Source organism: Salmo salar, chromosome 28 (genome assembly GCF_965601325.2).
Source record: "Salmo salar chromosome 28, fSalSal1, whole genome shotgun sequence".
Classification (NCBI taxonomy): Eukaryota; Metazoa; Chordata; class Actinopteri; order Salmoniformes; family Salmonidae; genus Salmo; species Salmo salar.
The window spans coordinates 43,829,950-43,845,050 of record NC_138318.1 but is presented as its reverse complement, the minus strand read 5'-3'; the positions used below and the strand labels follow the sequence as shown (position 1 = coordinate 43,845,050).

Sequence of the window (15,101 nt, the reverse complement as noted above, 5' to 3'; positions counted from 1 at the left end):
GAGTTGGCGGATGCTTTAGTCCAGGTCTGGGAGGAGATCCCTCAGGAGACCATCCGCCACCTCATCAGGAGCATGCCCAGGCGTTGGAGGGAGGTCATACAAGCACGTGGAGGCCACACCCACTACTGAGCCTCATTTTGACTTGTTTTAAGGACATTAACATCAAAGTTGGATCAGCCTGTAGTGTGGTTTTCCACTTTAATTTTGAGTGTGACTCCAAATCCAGACCTCCATGGGTTGATAAATGGGATTTCCATTGATTATTTTTGTGTGATTCTGTTGTCAGCACATTCAACTATGTAAAGAAAAAAGTATTTAATAAGATTATTTCTTTCATTCAGATCTAGGATGTGTTGTTTAAGTGTTCCCTTTATTTTTTGAGCAGTATATTTATATAGCCAATTACACAAGCCTTTCTATCTGTTTAAGATATGCCACTCTTTCTTTTTGGTCATTATGGGAAGTTCAATAGCAATAATTGATTTACTATCCTTAAATTGCGGAGACGCAGGAACGACAGTTCAAGCTCCGACATGCTTGAGTTTCCCCCCCACGCATCCAAATCTCAATTTATAACTTTTATATAATATGTAATTAATGGTAATCCGCATCACACGCAAACGTAAAATGTTGGCAGGTCGGTCCACAAGATTGCCCGGGAGATTTGGATTAGAAAGGCATCCTGCACAGGGTCAGACTGCTCCGAAAGTCTAATTCACATATAAGCGACGGTTCCTTGTAGTCATTCCGCATCTCCACAATGTAAACCCACCTTTACTCTCTGTACTACTACAAAGAAATTATTGCAGAATAGTTATACAAATGAAAATGGTTTCCTTTTAGTTTTATTTGTGTACAGGAATATGCTGAACCTAGAAAGTAACAAAATTAAACCTACAAATGATGCCTCATAATGAGAAATAATGAAAATTAAGAAACAACAAAAGTGAACCGTACTTAATTTTGCAGCAATACGTTCTTTGTGTAACGGAGCACAATAAGCTCCAAATTAACACTATGATTTTGATTGAAATTATTAAGATCGGGGATGACAACAGATAAGGATAAAAAATCGAGTCTGCTCCGTTGAATTAAACACAATGGACAACACTACTTATGGTATCCCTGGATAATTGGTATAATAAGCCCAACTGGATCATAAGTGCTCTGATATGATACATAAGAGATCAATGTAGTATCTAATGGGTGGAAATGACATTCTTGATCCACTCAACACTGTCTTTATGCTGTTGGAGCTAATCATTTTGATGAACTATTGTCGGTGCCTGTCATGAGAGGATTTAGGCTGGTCAAATATTTGTTCAAGTAAAAATTCAATTTCCATTACAATGACTGTCTGTTTGTTTAACAATAACGTACTTTAACTTTAGCGCCTATTGACGACAGTATCTTCTGGCCGGGGGAGTTTTTTTAGGATCGTTCTGACTGTTAAAACGTATCGCTTGCGGCACAATTTTGGAAACATAAGGAACGTATCATTCATATCAGTGCAAAATAATAATAATACATTTTTAAAAATTACCACACACCTTAACTGGGTTAGTGTTCCTACACGGCCATATCTCCATGTTACATCGCTTGTTTCGGAAGACAGGTGCAAGACATAGGCAGCCACCTGGGCTAATTAGCTATCTAGCGTAGTGTGTTCTGAACACCTGTGTGTAAACTTAACTGGAGAGGAAGTGTAGTTTGTCAACTGGAGGCACACACTGCTTGTGGATCTGTGCAAAACTGCTACAGTAAGTGTAGATTTTTTATTTGAACGATTATTTCTCGCTGATACAGTGCATTTGGAAAGTATTCAGACCCCTTGACTTTTTCCACATTTTGTTACATTACAGCCTTATTCTAAAATCTACACAAAAAGGACAAAGCAAAAACAGGTTTTTAGAAAAAACAGAAATATCACATTTACATAAGTATTCAGACCCTTTACTCAGTAATTTGTTGAAGCACCTTTGGCAGCGATTACAGCCTCACATCTTCTTGGGTATGACTTTACAAGCTTGGAACACCTGTATTTGGGGAGTTTCTCCAATTCTTCTCTGCAGATCCTCTCAAGCTCTGTCAAGTTGGATGGGGAGCATTGCTGCACAGCTATTTTCAGGTCTCTCCAGAGATGTTTGATCTGGTTCAAATCGGTGGAAATTAGCCACTCTTGAGTTGTCTTGGCTGTGTGCTTAGGGTTGTTGTCCTGTTTGAAGGTGACCTTCTTCCCAGTCTGAGGTCCTGAGCGCTCTGGAGCAGGTTTTCATCAAGGATCTCTCTGTACTTTGCTCCGTTCATCTTTCACTGACTAGATCCTGACTAGTCTCCCACTTCCTGCCGCTGAAGAACATCCCCGCAGCATGATGCTACCACCACCATGCTTCACCGTAGGGATGGTGCCAGGTTTCTTCCAGACATGACTCTTGGCATTCAGGCCAAAGAGGTCAATCTTGGTTTCATCAGACAAAGAATCTTGTTTCTCATGGCCTAAGAGGCTTTAGGTGTGTTTTGGCGCACTCCAAGTGGGCTGTCGTGTGCCTTTTACTGAGGAGTGGCTTCCGTCTGGCCACACTACCACGAAGGCCTGATTGGTGGAGTGCTGCAGAGATGGTTGTCCTTCTGGAAGGTGTCTCATCTCCATAGAAGAACCCTGGAGCTCTGTCAGAGTGACCATTGGGTTCTTGGTCACCTCCCTGAACAAGGCCCTCCCCCAATTGATCAGTTTGGCCAGGCGGCCAGCTCTAGGATGAGTTTTGGTGATTCCAAACTTCTTACAAACTTGTTCTTGGGGACCTTTAATGCTGCAGAAATGTTTTGCTACCCTTCCCCAGATCTTTGCCTCAATACAATCCCGTCTCTGAGCTGTATGGACAATTCCTTCAACCTCATGGCTTGGTTTTTGCCACAGGTGGACTCCAATCAAGTTGTAGAAACATCTCAAGGATGATCAATGGAAACAGGATGCACCTGAGCTCAATTTCGAGTCTCATAGCAAAGGGTCTGAATATTTATGTAAATAAGGTATTGATTTTTCTTTTTTATAAATTTGCTAGTTTCAAAAAACCTGTTTTCGCTTTGACATTATAGGGTATTGTGTGTAGATTGATGAGGGAAAAAACGTATTTGACCTATTTTTAAGGCTGTCACGTAACAAAATGTGAAAAGGGAAGGGGTACTTTCCGAAGGCACTGTATGAAAGATAAAAGGTATATCAGCATGTTTCGAAAATCGTTTCGCAAGCAATGATTATTGACATTTCTAAACGTTAAAACACACTGTTGGAGGAATTGTAGTTGACATGCAGTCAACCGTGTGCAAAGCTAACCGCTGAAAACCCACAGATAATTAGAATCGTTTTCGAGAGCTACCCAGTCGGTAACTCTGTAAGAAAGAGAAATTGGATTAGAATTAATTAACAGTAATGTATGTAGGCCTATGTCAATACACCATCTGTCTGTGTGTTTGTTTGTAATATAAATTCCTTATAAATCCAATATTTTGTAAACCTGTTCTTGGTGGCATGATTTGTCTGAGAAACTGAGACACAGCGATAAGATGTTGCCATGAACGGCAAGGTGAACCGAAGATATTGCTGAGCCTATGGTTTTGAGATAGACAAGCTGCTGTCCTGATTATTTGTCTTCTGATTTTTCTTTCTGTATGTTATCTTTCCAGATACACTAAAATGAAAACCGCCACAAATATCTACATCTTCAACCTGGCCTTGGCTGATGCACTAGCCACCAGTACACTGCCCTTCCAGAGTGTCAACTTCCTGATGGGGACTTGGCCATTTGGAGACGTTCTGTGCAAGATAGTGATATCCATCGACTACTACAACATGTTCACCAGTATCTTCACATTGACCACCATGAGTATTGACCGTTACATTGCAGTGTGCCACCCTGTCAAGGCCTTAGACTTCCGCACGCCCCGTAATGCAAAGATTGTCAACGTGTGCAACTGGATCCTGTCCTCTGCCATCGGTCTGCCTGTCATGTTCACCGCCTTAACTACTGTAACCGATAATGGCAAGTATGACAGTACGTTTCCCCATGCTGTTTTTCTATGATCCTCAATTGTAGGCAGCCTATCTATAATGTCAGTGAGTACACCACAGTAGCGAGAGAGTAACAATTATGTTTTACATTTCATTTCATGTCTGTGAAATGCTGTTTTGCTGTTCTACACATGGTCTGGGTCTGAGTCATAGAGAGAAATAGAGTGCCATGTTAGCTATGAAACCTTTTTTTATTATCATACAATAAGAACACTTTCAGCTCCTTTATTTAGGTTTACGTGTGACATTAACTTTTACATAATGGTGGATTTAGAACTGCAAATCAGAGGCTATATTAAATAATGTTTTGTAAGTGTTCATCCCTAATTGGCCTTAATGTAGGTTTCCAACTCTATTCATCAATATAATGCTATAAAGCTGCAATATGTAACTTTTGGGGCGACCCAACCAACTTCACATAGAAATGTGAGTTATGTGTGTTATTATGATACCAGGGGTCCGAAACATGTAAAAAAATATATATATGTTTTTTCTTTGGAACCTGCGGTCCGTATTGACCCCGTTCTGGTTCCGGTTCCGGTCCGCCAGTTGAGTATGGAGGCTCTACACTATACTTGCTTGTTTTGTCACATAAACTGAAATTAGCAACCAGAAAATTGCAGAGCGATTTCTACATAGTGCATCTTTAAAGATGACTAATATAACCATAGACTAGCAGCTTCCACCATGTAGTCTTTATAGATGACTAATATAACCATAGACTAGCAGCTTCCACCATGTAGTCTTTATAGATGACTAATATAACCATAGACTAGCAGCTTCCACCATGTAGTCTTTATAGATGACTAATATAACCATAGACTAGCAGCTTCCACCATGTAGTCTTTATAGATGACTAATATAACCATAGACTAGCAGCTTCCACCATGTAGTCTTTATAGATGACTAATATAACCATAGACTAGCAGCTTCCACCTTGTAGTCTTTATAGATGACTAATATAACCATAGACTAGCAGCTTCCACCATGTAGTCATTATAGATGACTAATATAACCATAGACTAGCAGCTTCCACCATGTAGTCTTTATAGATTACTAATATAACCATAAACTAGCAGCTTCCACCATGTAGTCTTTATAGATGACTAATATAACCATAGACTAGCAGCTTCCACCATGTAGTCTTTATAGATGACTAATATAACCATAGACTAGCAGCTTCCACCATGTAGTCTTTATAGATGACTAATATAACCATAGACTAGCAGCTTCCACCATGTAGTCTTTATAGATGACTAATATAACCATAGACTAGCAGCTTCCACCATGTAGTCTTTATAGATGACTAATATAACCATAGACTAGCAGCTTCCACCATGTATAATAGTCTTAAAGTCCATGCATCATTTCAGTATAATAGTGGGATGGAAACTTGTTAGAAAAATTTGTGATGCGTCTCCTGAATTAGGTTTTCAAAATGCCTGTAAAAACCATCATAGCTCTTTTTATTGGTTAGAGGAGAATGGGTGTTATTTGCAGTCTCTTGAAGGAACTCTATCTGATGTCAGCTTGGGGAATAGAAGCAGGCAGCACAAGGTTGTTTAACAAATAGCTGATTATTATGGCTAACATTATGAGCAATGCTTCGGGGCCTATGTAGCTTTATCTACAGTTGAAGTCGGAAGTTTACATACACTTAGGTTAGAGACATTAAAACTCATTTTTCAACCACTCCACACATTTCTTGTTAACAAACTATAGTTTTGGCAAGTCGGTTAGGACATCTACTTTGTCCATGACACAAGTCATTTTTCCAACAATTGTTTACAGACAGATTATTTCACTTATAATTCACTGTATCACAATTCCAGTGTCAGAAGTTTACATAGACTAAGTTGACTGTGCCTTTAAACAGCTTGGAAAATTCCAGAAAATCATGTCATGGCTTTAGAAGCTTCTGATAGGCTAATTGAAATCATTTGAGTCAATTGGAGGTGTACCTGTGGATGTATTTCAAGGCTTACCTTCCACCTCAGTGCCTCTTAGCTTGACATCATGGGAAAATCAAAAGAAATCAGCTAAGACCTCAGAAAAAAAATTGTAGACCTCCTGAAGGTACCACTTTCATCTGTAGAAACAGTAGTACGCAAGTATAAACACCATGGGACCAAGCAGCCGTCATACCGCTCAGGAAGGCGACGCGTTCTGTCTCCTAGAGATGAACGTACTTTGGTGCGTAAAGTGCAAATCAATCCCAGAACAGCAAAGGACCTAGTGAAGATGCTGGAGGAAACAGGTACAAAGGTATCTATGTCCACAGTAAAACGAGTCCTATATCGACATAACCTGAAAGGCCGCTCAGCAAGAAAGAAGCCACTGCTCCAAAACCGCCATAAAAAAGCCAGACTACGGTTTGCAACTGCACATGGGGACAAAGATTGTACTTTTTGGAGAAATGTTCGCTGTTCTGATGAAACACAAATATAACTGTTTGGCCATAATGAACATTGTTATGTTTGGAGGAAAAAGGGGGAGGCTTGCAAGCCGAAGAACACCATCCCAATGGTGAAGCACGGGGGTGGCAGCATCATGTTGTGGGGGTGCTTTGCTGCAGGAGGGACTGGTGCACTTCACAAAATAGATGGCATCGTGAGGAAGGAGAATTATGTTGATATATTGAAGCAACATCTCAAGACATCAGTCGGGAAGTTAAAGCTTGGTTACAAATGGGTCTTCCAAATGGACAATGACCCCAAGCATGCTTCCGAAGTTGTGGCAAAATGGCTTAAGGACAACAAAGTCAAGGTATTGGAGTGGCCATCACAAAGCCCTGACCTCAATCCAATAGAAAATTTGTGGGCAGAACTGAAAAAGCATGTGCGAGCAAGGAGGCCTACAAACCTGACTCAGTTACACCAGCTCTGTTAGGAGGAATGGGCCAAAATTCACCGAACTTATTGTGGGAAGCTTGTGGAAGGCTACCCGAAACGTTTGACCCAAGTTAAACAATTTAAAGGCAATGCTACCAAATACTAATTGAGTGTATGTAAACTTCTGATCCACTGGGAATGTGATGAAAGAAATAAAAACTGAAATAAATCATTCTCTCTACTATTATTCTGACATTTCACATTCTTAAAATAAAGTGGTGATCCTAACTGACCTAAGACAGGGAATTTTTACTAGGATTAAATGTCAGGAATTGTGAAAAACTGAGTTTAAATGTATTTGCCTAAGGTGTATGTAAACTTCTGACTTCAACTGTACCTGTGAAAAAGACTGCTGTGAAGCTATTGGTTTCCTCATGTACTACGTTCCTTCAACTGTGTTTTGTACTCAATCTTCACATGTTCAGGAATCATCGACTGCACTTTGATCTTCCCACACCCGTCCTGGTACTGGGAGAATCTCCTGAAAATCTGCGTCTTCATCTTTGCCTTCATCATCCCGGTCCTCATCATTACCGTATGCTACGGGCTAATGATCTTGCGCCTGAAGAGCGTGCGCATGTTGTCCGGCTCCAAGGAGAAGGACCGCAACCTGCGGCGCATCACCCGCATGGTCCTGGTGGTGGTGGCCGTCTTCATCATCTGCTGGACGCCCATCCACATCTACGTCATCATCAAAGCCCTGATCAACATCCCCAACTCCCTGCTGCAGTCCGTCACCTGGCACTTCTGCATCGCTCTGGGCTACACCAACAGCTGCCTGAATCCTGTCCTCTATGCCTTCCTGGATGAGAACTTCAAGCGCTGCTTCCGCGAGTTCTGCATCCCCTTGAGTCCCTCTGTGCTGGAGCTGCAGAATTCTTCTCGTACCCGCCCCCACCAGCAGCACCAGTGCGAGCAGCACTCCAGCGCCAACAGGGTGGAGAGGTCCAATCAACCGGTATGACTAGGTATGGAGATGTTGTCTTTGGACTCACGCTACCAGCCAAACGATGACATGAGCTCGGAAGTCACCCAGGTAACCACAGTGCTCTGACACAAAGCTCTGACACATGATGCGCCAAGATACTGAAGTGCAACGTAACACAAGCATCGATCGTACTGTCGCCTCTTTCTGGAGGCTGACGAGTATTTGAATGCAGAATGACACTCCGCATAAGGCTTTCTGTCAGGTAGCATTATTAAAATGTTGAACTTTAGGCAGAACACTGAAATGAAGAAACATCAACTATTATGTACACAGTATCTTTGTAGACTGGTATATTGAACATACTGTAATAGGATAATGTTCTGTGGTCAACAACATTCACAATTAGAAAATCTTCATTGAGAGTACTTAATTCAAGATGCTAATAGAAGAAGATTGTTATTTAAGGGTCAAGCGGCGATTCAAAAAAACAAAGCGGCCACCCCACCACTTGTTTTGGTAAACAGCTGAGAGATGGGGCTGGAGGAATGTAACCACTGTCAAATTGATAGACAGAGCTATGGATGCAAGAACTGACCATTCATGAGATCAAAATGATCAGTTTGTTTGTTTACAATTACATTATTGTTTGCTTCCAGAGTCAATGGCTTTATATTATTAATGTTAAAGTCAGAAAATGGATGTAGCCTACCAATCTGCTTTACATCTACTGTATGTATAGCAGCTTTTATATACTGTATGTTCTGTACTAAATTGTTATTTATTATATGTGTATATGATGTGCACGTGGTTTGGGAACTATCAAATGAATGAATTATATTGTATTTCCGTGTCAAATCGCCAGTTACTGACGCATAAACAAACATTACAATGATTCACAGTGATTATTCAGTGATAATTCTTCCAGTGTTCTGTGCAGTGTGCACCGCATAAAGAATGAACAAGAAATCAATACATAGTAGTAGATAAGGTTATTCAAGCAATAATAATAACATCCCTAGAGCTGTAAAAAAGAATACAAATGAATTACAAAAGAAATACAGCAAAATGAAATGGATGGCGTTTAAACCCGGTCTGGCACAAATCAAATCAAATTGTATTTGTCACATGCACCGAATACAACAGGTGTAGACCTTACTGTGAAATGCTTACTTACAAGCCCTTCTAGTATAAGTGATCTACACAATCTATATACATATGTGCACTTTGAATTTCATTCTGTCACACTTTTTCTTTTATTCCAGGCTTTATAAAAAAAATTCTGCAAACAGAAATACACAATGGACAAAAAACGTTTTCAGTTTCTCTTCATCGCTCAGCCACATAATGCCAGGGTAGATCTGGTGGAATTTCTGAAAGCGTATATTGTGGTAGAAAGGGCAATAGAGGATAAAATTAATTGAGTTCTCTCTTCGAGGTCACAATAGTTACATAGTCTTTCCTCTTCCATTTCACCACAATCCGACCTGTTTCAATACACAGAGACAATATCCCTTATATTACCTGTTTCAATACGCAGAAACAATATCCCTTATATTACCTGTTTCAATACGCAGAAACAATATCCCTTATATTACCTGTTTCAATACGCAGAAACAATATCCCTGATCTTACCTGTTTCAATACTCAGAGACAATATCCCTGATCTTACCTGTTTCAATACACAGAGGCAATACCTCTGATCTTACCTGTTTCAATACACAGAGGCAATTTCCCTGATCTTACCTGTTTCAATACACAGAGGCAATTTCCCTGATCATACCTGTTTCAATACACAGTGGCAATATCTCTGATCTTACCTGTTTCAATACACAGAGACAATATCCCTTATATTACCTGTTTCAATACGCAGAAACAATATCCCTTATATTACCTGTTTCAATACGCAGAAACAATATCCCTGATCTTACCTGTTTCAATACTCAGAGACAATATCCCTGATCTTACCTGTTTCAATACACAGAGGCAATACCTCTGATCTTACCTGTTTCAATACACAGAGGCAATTTCCCTGATCTTACCTGTTTCAATACACAGAGGCAATTTCCCTGATCATACCTGTTTCAATACACAGTGGCAATATCTCTGATCTTACCTGTTTCAATACACAGTGGCAATTTCCCTGATCTTACCTGTTTCAATACACAGAGGCAATTTCCCTGATCTTACCTGTTTCAATACACAGAGGCAATTTCCCTGATCTTACCTGTTTCAATACACAGTGGCAATTTCCCTGATCTTACCTGTTTCAATACACAGAGGCAATTTCCCTGATCATACCTGTTTCAATACACAGTGGCAATTTCCCTGATCTTACCTGTTTCAATACACAGAGGCAATTTCCCTGATCTTACCTGTTTCAATACACAGTGGCAATTTCCCTGATCTTACCTGTTTCAATACACAGAGGCAATTTCCCTGATCTTACCTGTTTCAATACACAGTGGCAATTTCCCTGATCTTACCTGTTTCAATACACAGAGGCAATTTCCCTGATCATACCTGTTTCAATACACAGTGGCAATTTCCCTGATCTTACCTGTTTCAATACACAGAGGCAATTTCCCTGATCTTACCTGTTTCAATACACAGTGGCAATTTCCCTGATCTTACCTGTTTCAATACACAGAGGCAATTTCCCTGATCTTACCTGTTTCAATACACAGAGGCAATTTCCCTGATCTTACCTGTTTCAATACACAGAGGCAATTTCCCTGATCTTACCTGTTTCAATACACAGAGGCAATTTCCCTGATCTTACCTGTTTCAATACACAGTGGCAATTTCCCTGATCTTACCTGTTTCAATACACAGAGGCAATTTCCCTGATCTTACCTGTTTCAATACACAGTGGCAATTTCCCTGATCTTACCTGTTTCAATACACAGAGGCAATTTCCCTGATCATACCTGTTTCAATACACAGTGGCAATATCTCTGATCTTACCTGTTTCAATACACAGTGGCAATATCCCTTATATTACCTGTTTCAATACGCAGAAACAATATCCCTTATATTACCTGTTTCAATACGCAGAAACAATATCCCTTATATTACCTGTTTCAATACGCAGAAACAATATCCCTGATCTTACCTGTTTCAATACTCAGAGACAATATCCCTGATCTTACCTGTTTCAATACACAGAGGCAATACCTCTGATCTTACCTGTTTCAATACACAGTGGCAATATCTCTGATCTTACCTGTTTCAATACACAGAGACAATATCCCTTATATTACCTGTTTCAATACGCAGAAACAATATCCCTTATATTACCTGTTTCAATACGCAGAAACAATATCCCTGATCTTACCTGTTTCAATACTCAGAGACAATATCCCTGATCTTACCTGTTTCAATACACAGAGGCAATACCTCTGATCTTACCTGTTTCAATACACAGAGGCAATTTCCCTGATCTTACCTGTTTCAATACACAGAGGCAATTTCCCTGATCATACCCGTTTCAATACACAGTGGCAATATCCCTGATCATACCGGTTTCAATACACAGTGGCAATTTCCCTGATCTTACCTGTTTCAATACACAGAGGCAATTTCCCTGATCTTACCTGTTTCAATACACAGAGGCAATTTCCCTGATCTTACCTGTTTCAATACACAGAGGCAATTTCCCTGATCTTACCTGTTTCAATATGCAGAGGCAATATTCCGGATCTTACATGTGCACATAGCGATCACTTGCTTTTATGTAGGTTGTACATAATATATATCTCACACACAAAGTCAGCCTTAATCAAACAAAAGGTTCTCAATTTGGGTTTATGATTAATCTCCACCCATTTGTTTTAATATTGCATTGTCAGTTGCTTTTTAATAGCGTCCATGTCTCCTTTGATTTGGTTTTCGTTCAAATGTTCACAGACAGGACACAATGGTGTCAAGTCAAGTTACCAATTGTTTTTCCACCATTCATTTTTCCCATAGTGGATTTTAGAAACACTTAAAATTAGAGCTGTGTTTAATGTAGGCTTACCCTGGCATGACGTTTTGATAACCATGTAAATCTCTAGGACAAGGTTACTTTTATCAATATATTTTCCTGTATTTATCCCCCAAAAGTGAAACGCTAATTAGCTGCTAATGCGGCTATCATAAAAAAACTACAAATGCCATGATGATCTGGACGAGCCTGCCGAATTGAGGCAAAGGTAACAATCTCTAGATTAACTATCTAATGTTAGCTACATTTTGTCATGAATAAACTGGCTAAATTTCTGTAAATTAACAAATCGGTGAACTGTCTTGTGCAAGTTTTAAATTGATGCAATACCTGTTAGCAAAGGTGTCAGCTCGAGTTGACTTGCAGGAGCTTGCTGGGATTTGTAGTTTTGCATGACGTCTACTGAGAGTAAATAGAGGCAAATATATTGATAAAAGTCACCTTGTCCTAGAGAGATTTGCATGGTTATCAAAACATTACGCCAGGGTAAACCTACATGAAACACAGCCCTTATTTTAAGTGTTTCTAAAATCCCCTATGGGAAAAATGAATGTTGGAAAAACGATTGAAACCATTTCCCTGTTTGACCGCTAGGTTTTATGGGTATTATGACACCTCCACTGGAGCTCTATTACTAAAGGTGTCCTGCAGGGGTCCATTTTGGGACTTATCCTCTTTACTATTTATCTAAATAATATTGGTTTATCTGCAAAAACCTGTAACATTCATCTGTATGCAGATTACACTGTTATTTACATTGACATTTTAGTCGTTTAGCAGACACTCTTATCCAGAGCCACTTACAGTCAGTACATTCATCTTAAGATAGCTAGGTGGGACAACCGCATACTCTATCCCAGTCATAGTAAGTCAACTTTTCCTCATCAAAGTAGACATAAACAAAGTCAGAGCTAGTAAGGGGGGAATAAATGTATAGTGCGAGTGTTAGTTCACGAAATGCATATTTTGTTTTGTACACTACTGCCCGTAATGCTGACCAGACTACAGTATGTTAGAGCTGCAATATGATTTTGTTGCCTTGCAGAAATTGGGAAAAACTAAATGTATGTCATTTTCTAATTCTCGTATAAACATTTCAGATGGTTTATACATTTATGCATTGGATGGTTCTCTCATCGAGCAGGTTCCCACCTATAATATCTGGGCTTTTGGTTAAGAAGCTGAGATTTAAAGCTGAGATTTAAAGTCCAGTCAACCTTCCTGCCAGTTCTTGATTGTGGTGACACCATTTATCAGAAGGCAGCAGCCGCTACTCTAAAAGCCTTGTATGCAGTGTACCATAGCGCGCTTCGCTTTTTCACAGGTGACAGGTTTAATACTCATCACTGCATGCTTTATCAGAAGGTCGGCTGGACCTCTCTAATTTCCTGTAGATCACTTCATTTCTCCCTTTTTGATTACAAGGCTCTGCTGCACAAACTTCCAACATATCTCACTTCTCTGTTTGTATTTTTTGTTTAACTAGGCAAGTCAGATAAGAAAACATTCTTATTTACAATGACAGCCTACACTGGCCAAACCCTGACCAGGACGACACTGTGCTCCGCCCTATGTTAAAGTAGAAAAACACGAGGCACCAAAACCGCTCACAGGGTTGGTTAACTCTTGAGGTCCCTTGTATCTCTACCAACCTAGGTAAATTAGCCCTTAGTTTTAATGCCCCTCATGTTTGGAATAATTTACAATCTTCATTACATCTTGAATCCCTGGTGCCAGCAGGGCAGTTTAGAACGCTGATGTGGAATACATTCTCTGAGGTTTGCGAGTGTTTTGGTTGATTGTAATCATTTATTTGTGTTGTTGAAATGTATCTGTTGTGTCTTGTATTTTCATTTTTTGCTGTTTTATTGAATTATGTTGATTTGTGAATTGTTTGTTCTCAGGGCACTATTGTGAATGAGACCCTGGCCTCCATTGGGATCCCCTGAATAAGTAAAAGTTAAATAAAAATAAATAAATACATATTGCCTTTACTGTAGCAGTGCAGAATATCAAAACTGAAAAGGGATTTAAAACATGATTATATTTAGTTATATCCAGATATTGTATTCAATACATTTTGTCATTTTTAACTTGGCAGATGTCTTGCCCACATCCAAAATGTTCCATCAACATGATAATGCTGCTGATATATTATAGTGCTTGCAGGTTTACAGAGACAAAGTCCTAACCATTGGATTGTGGCAGGCCTGGGTTCAAATGCATGCTTAATTAAGTATTTATATTTTAAATACTTATTTTCTGTGTATTTGAGTATTTTCAAATAATGTGACCGAATCAGCTACTTCTATTTGAAGTAGTAGAAAATACTTGTATTTCCAAAGAAAAAATATAAAAATACTTACTTTGAAATGAATGTGAAAGTAATTGAAATACCTTAAATAGTATTGAACCCAGGTCTAGGGTGTGGCTGTTCATTCCAAACTCGATGTACTTGCTTGATATATTTCTATATTATATACATTTTTTAGGTCAATCCATTCAATGATTTTAAAAAGCATGTGTAGATAGGGATTCCACCAGGCTTTGTCAGATGTATATTATGGTCTTATTATGCCTGTGTCGCTTTTCAGGGACATGACAATATACAATAGTCTATCATGTAACTTTTTATTGTAAAAGTGTCATTTTTCTGTATTAACAATTTAGCAATTACAGGTCCTTTGGTAAAATCCCTGAATTGTCTTAAAATGTAATGTTATCATGGTGAACGTACTTGCGTGTACTTTCTAAATTATTGTTGTAAATTTGAAGCTGAGTATGTAACTTTGACTCAAAATATCTGAAATTACTCATATTTTCATGCCAAATGTATACATTTGCATGTTAATGAGCAAATGTTTTTCTAAATATACTTAAATTCTGAATTTTGACATATGAATGTTTTTATAAGCACTCAAATAAACCATTATCTATCAAAAACTGTAAAAAGTATTAGTCCAACATGGTCATGTTCAATAAACCTGCACACCTTCCCTCTCTATAATGCAGCAAAAAAAGGTTTTGGTTGAGATGCACTGCATCAAACACTTTAGATCTCATATGAATGACAAATCAGTTTTCCCCATCCAATCTACTTATCATGTCAAAGCTGTCAAAGCATTTGACATTGTGGCTTGGTATCACATTCAGTATCAACAGGGGTGTTTCAGCCCACAAGCCAATGTGTCATGCGTATTTTATGCGTAAAGGACACCATTTGAAAAA

General features: G+C 39.1%; 1 protein-coding gene across 2 annotated transcripts in view; it reads left to right on the top strand.

The window, feature by feature from the left end:
- The window catches only part of LOC145865657 (delta-type opioid receptor-like), a 33,166-nt gene extending 18,372 nt beyond the window's left edge, over positions 1–14,794 (top strand). The window contains exons 2-3 of one of the 2 annotated variants that reach the window (XM_082970611.1): positions 3,685–4,006; positions 7,355–14,794. In XM_082970611.1, the coding sequence (XP_082826737.1) occupies positions 3,685–4,006; positions 7,355–7,924 (892 nt within the window). In that variant the 3' untranslated portion in view covers positions 7,925–14,794. Of the gene's footprint in view, positions 1–3,684; positions 4,053–7,354 lie in introns of both variants that reach the window. The other variant, XM_082970610.1, reaches the window with a different exon arrangement.
- Positions 14,795–15,101: the final 307 nt, after the last annotated feature.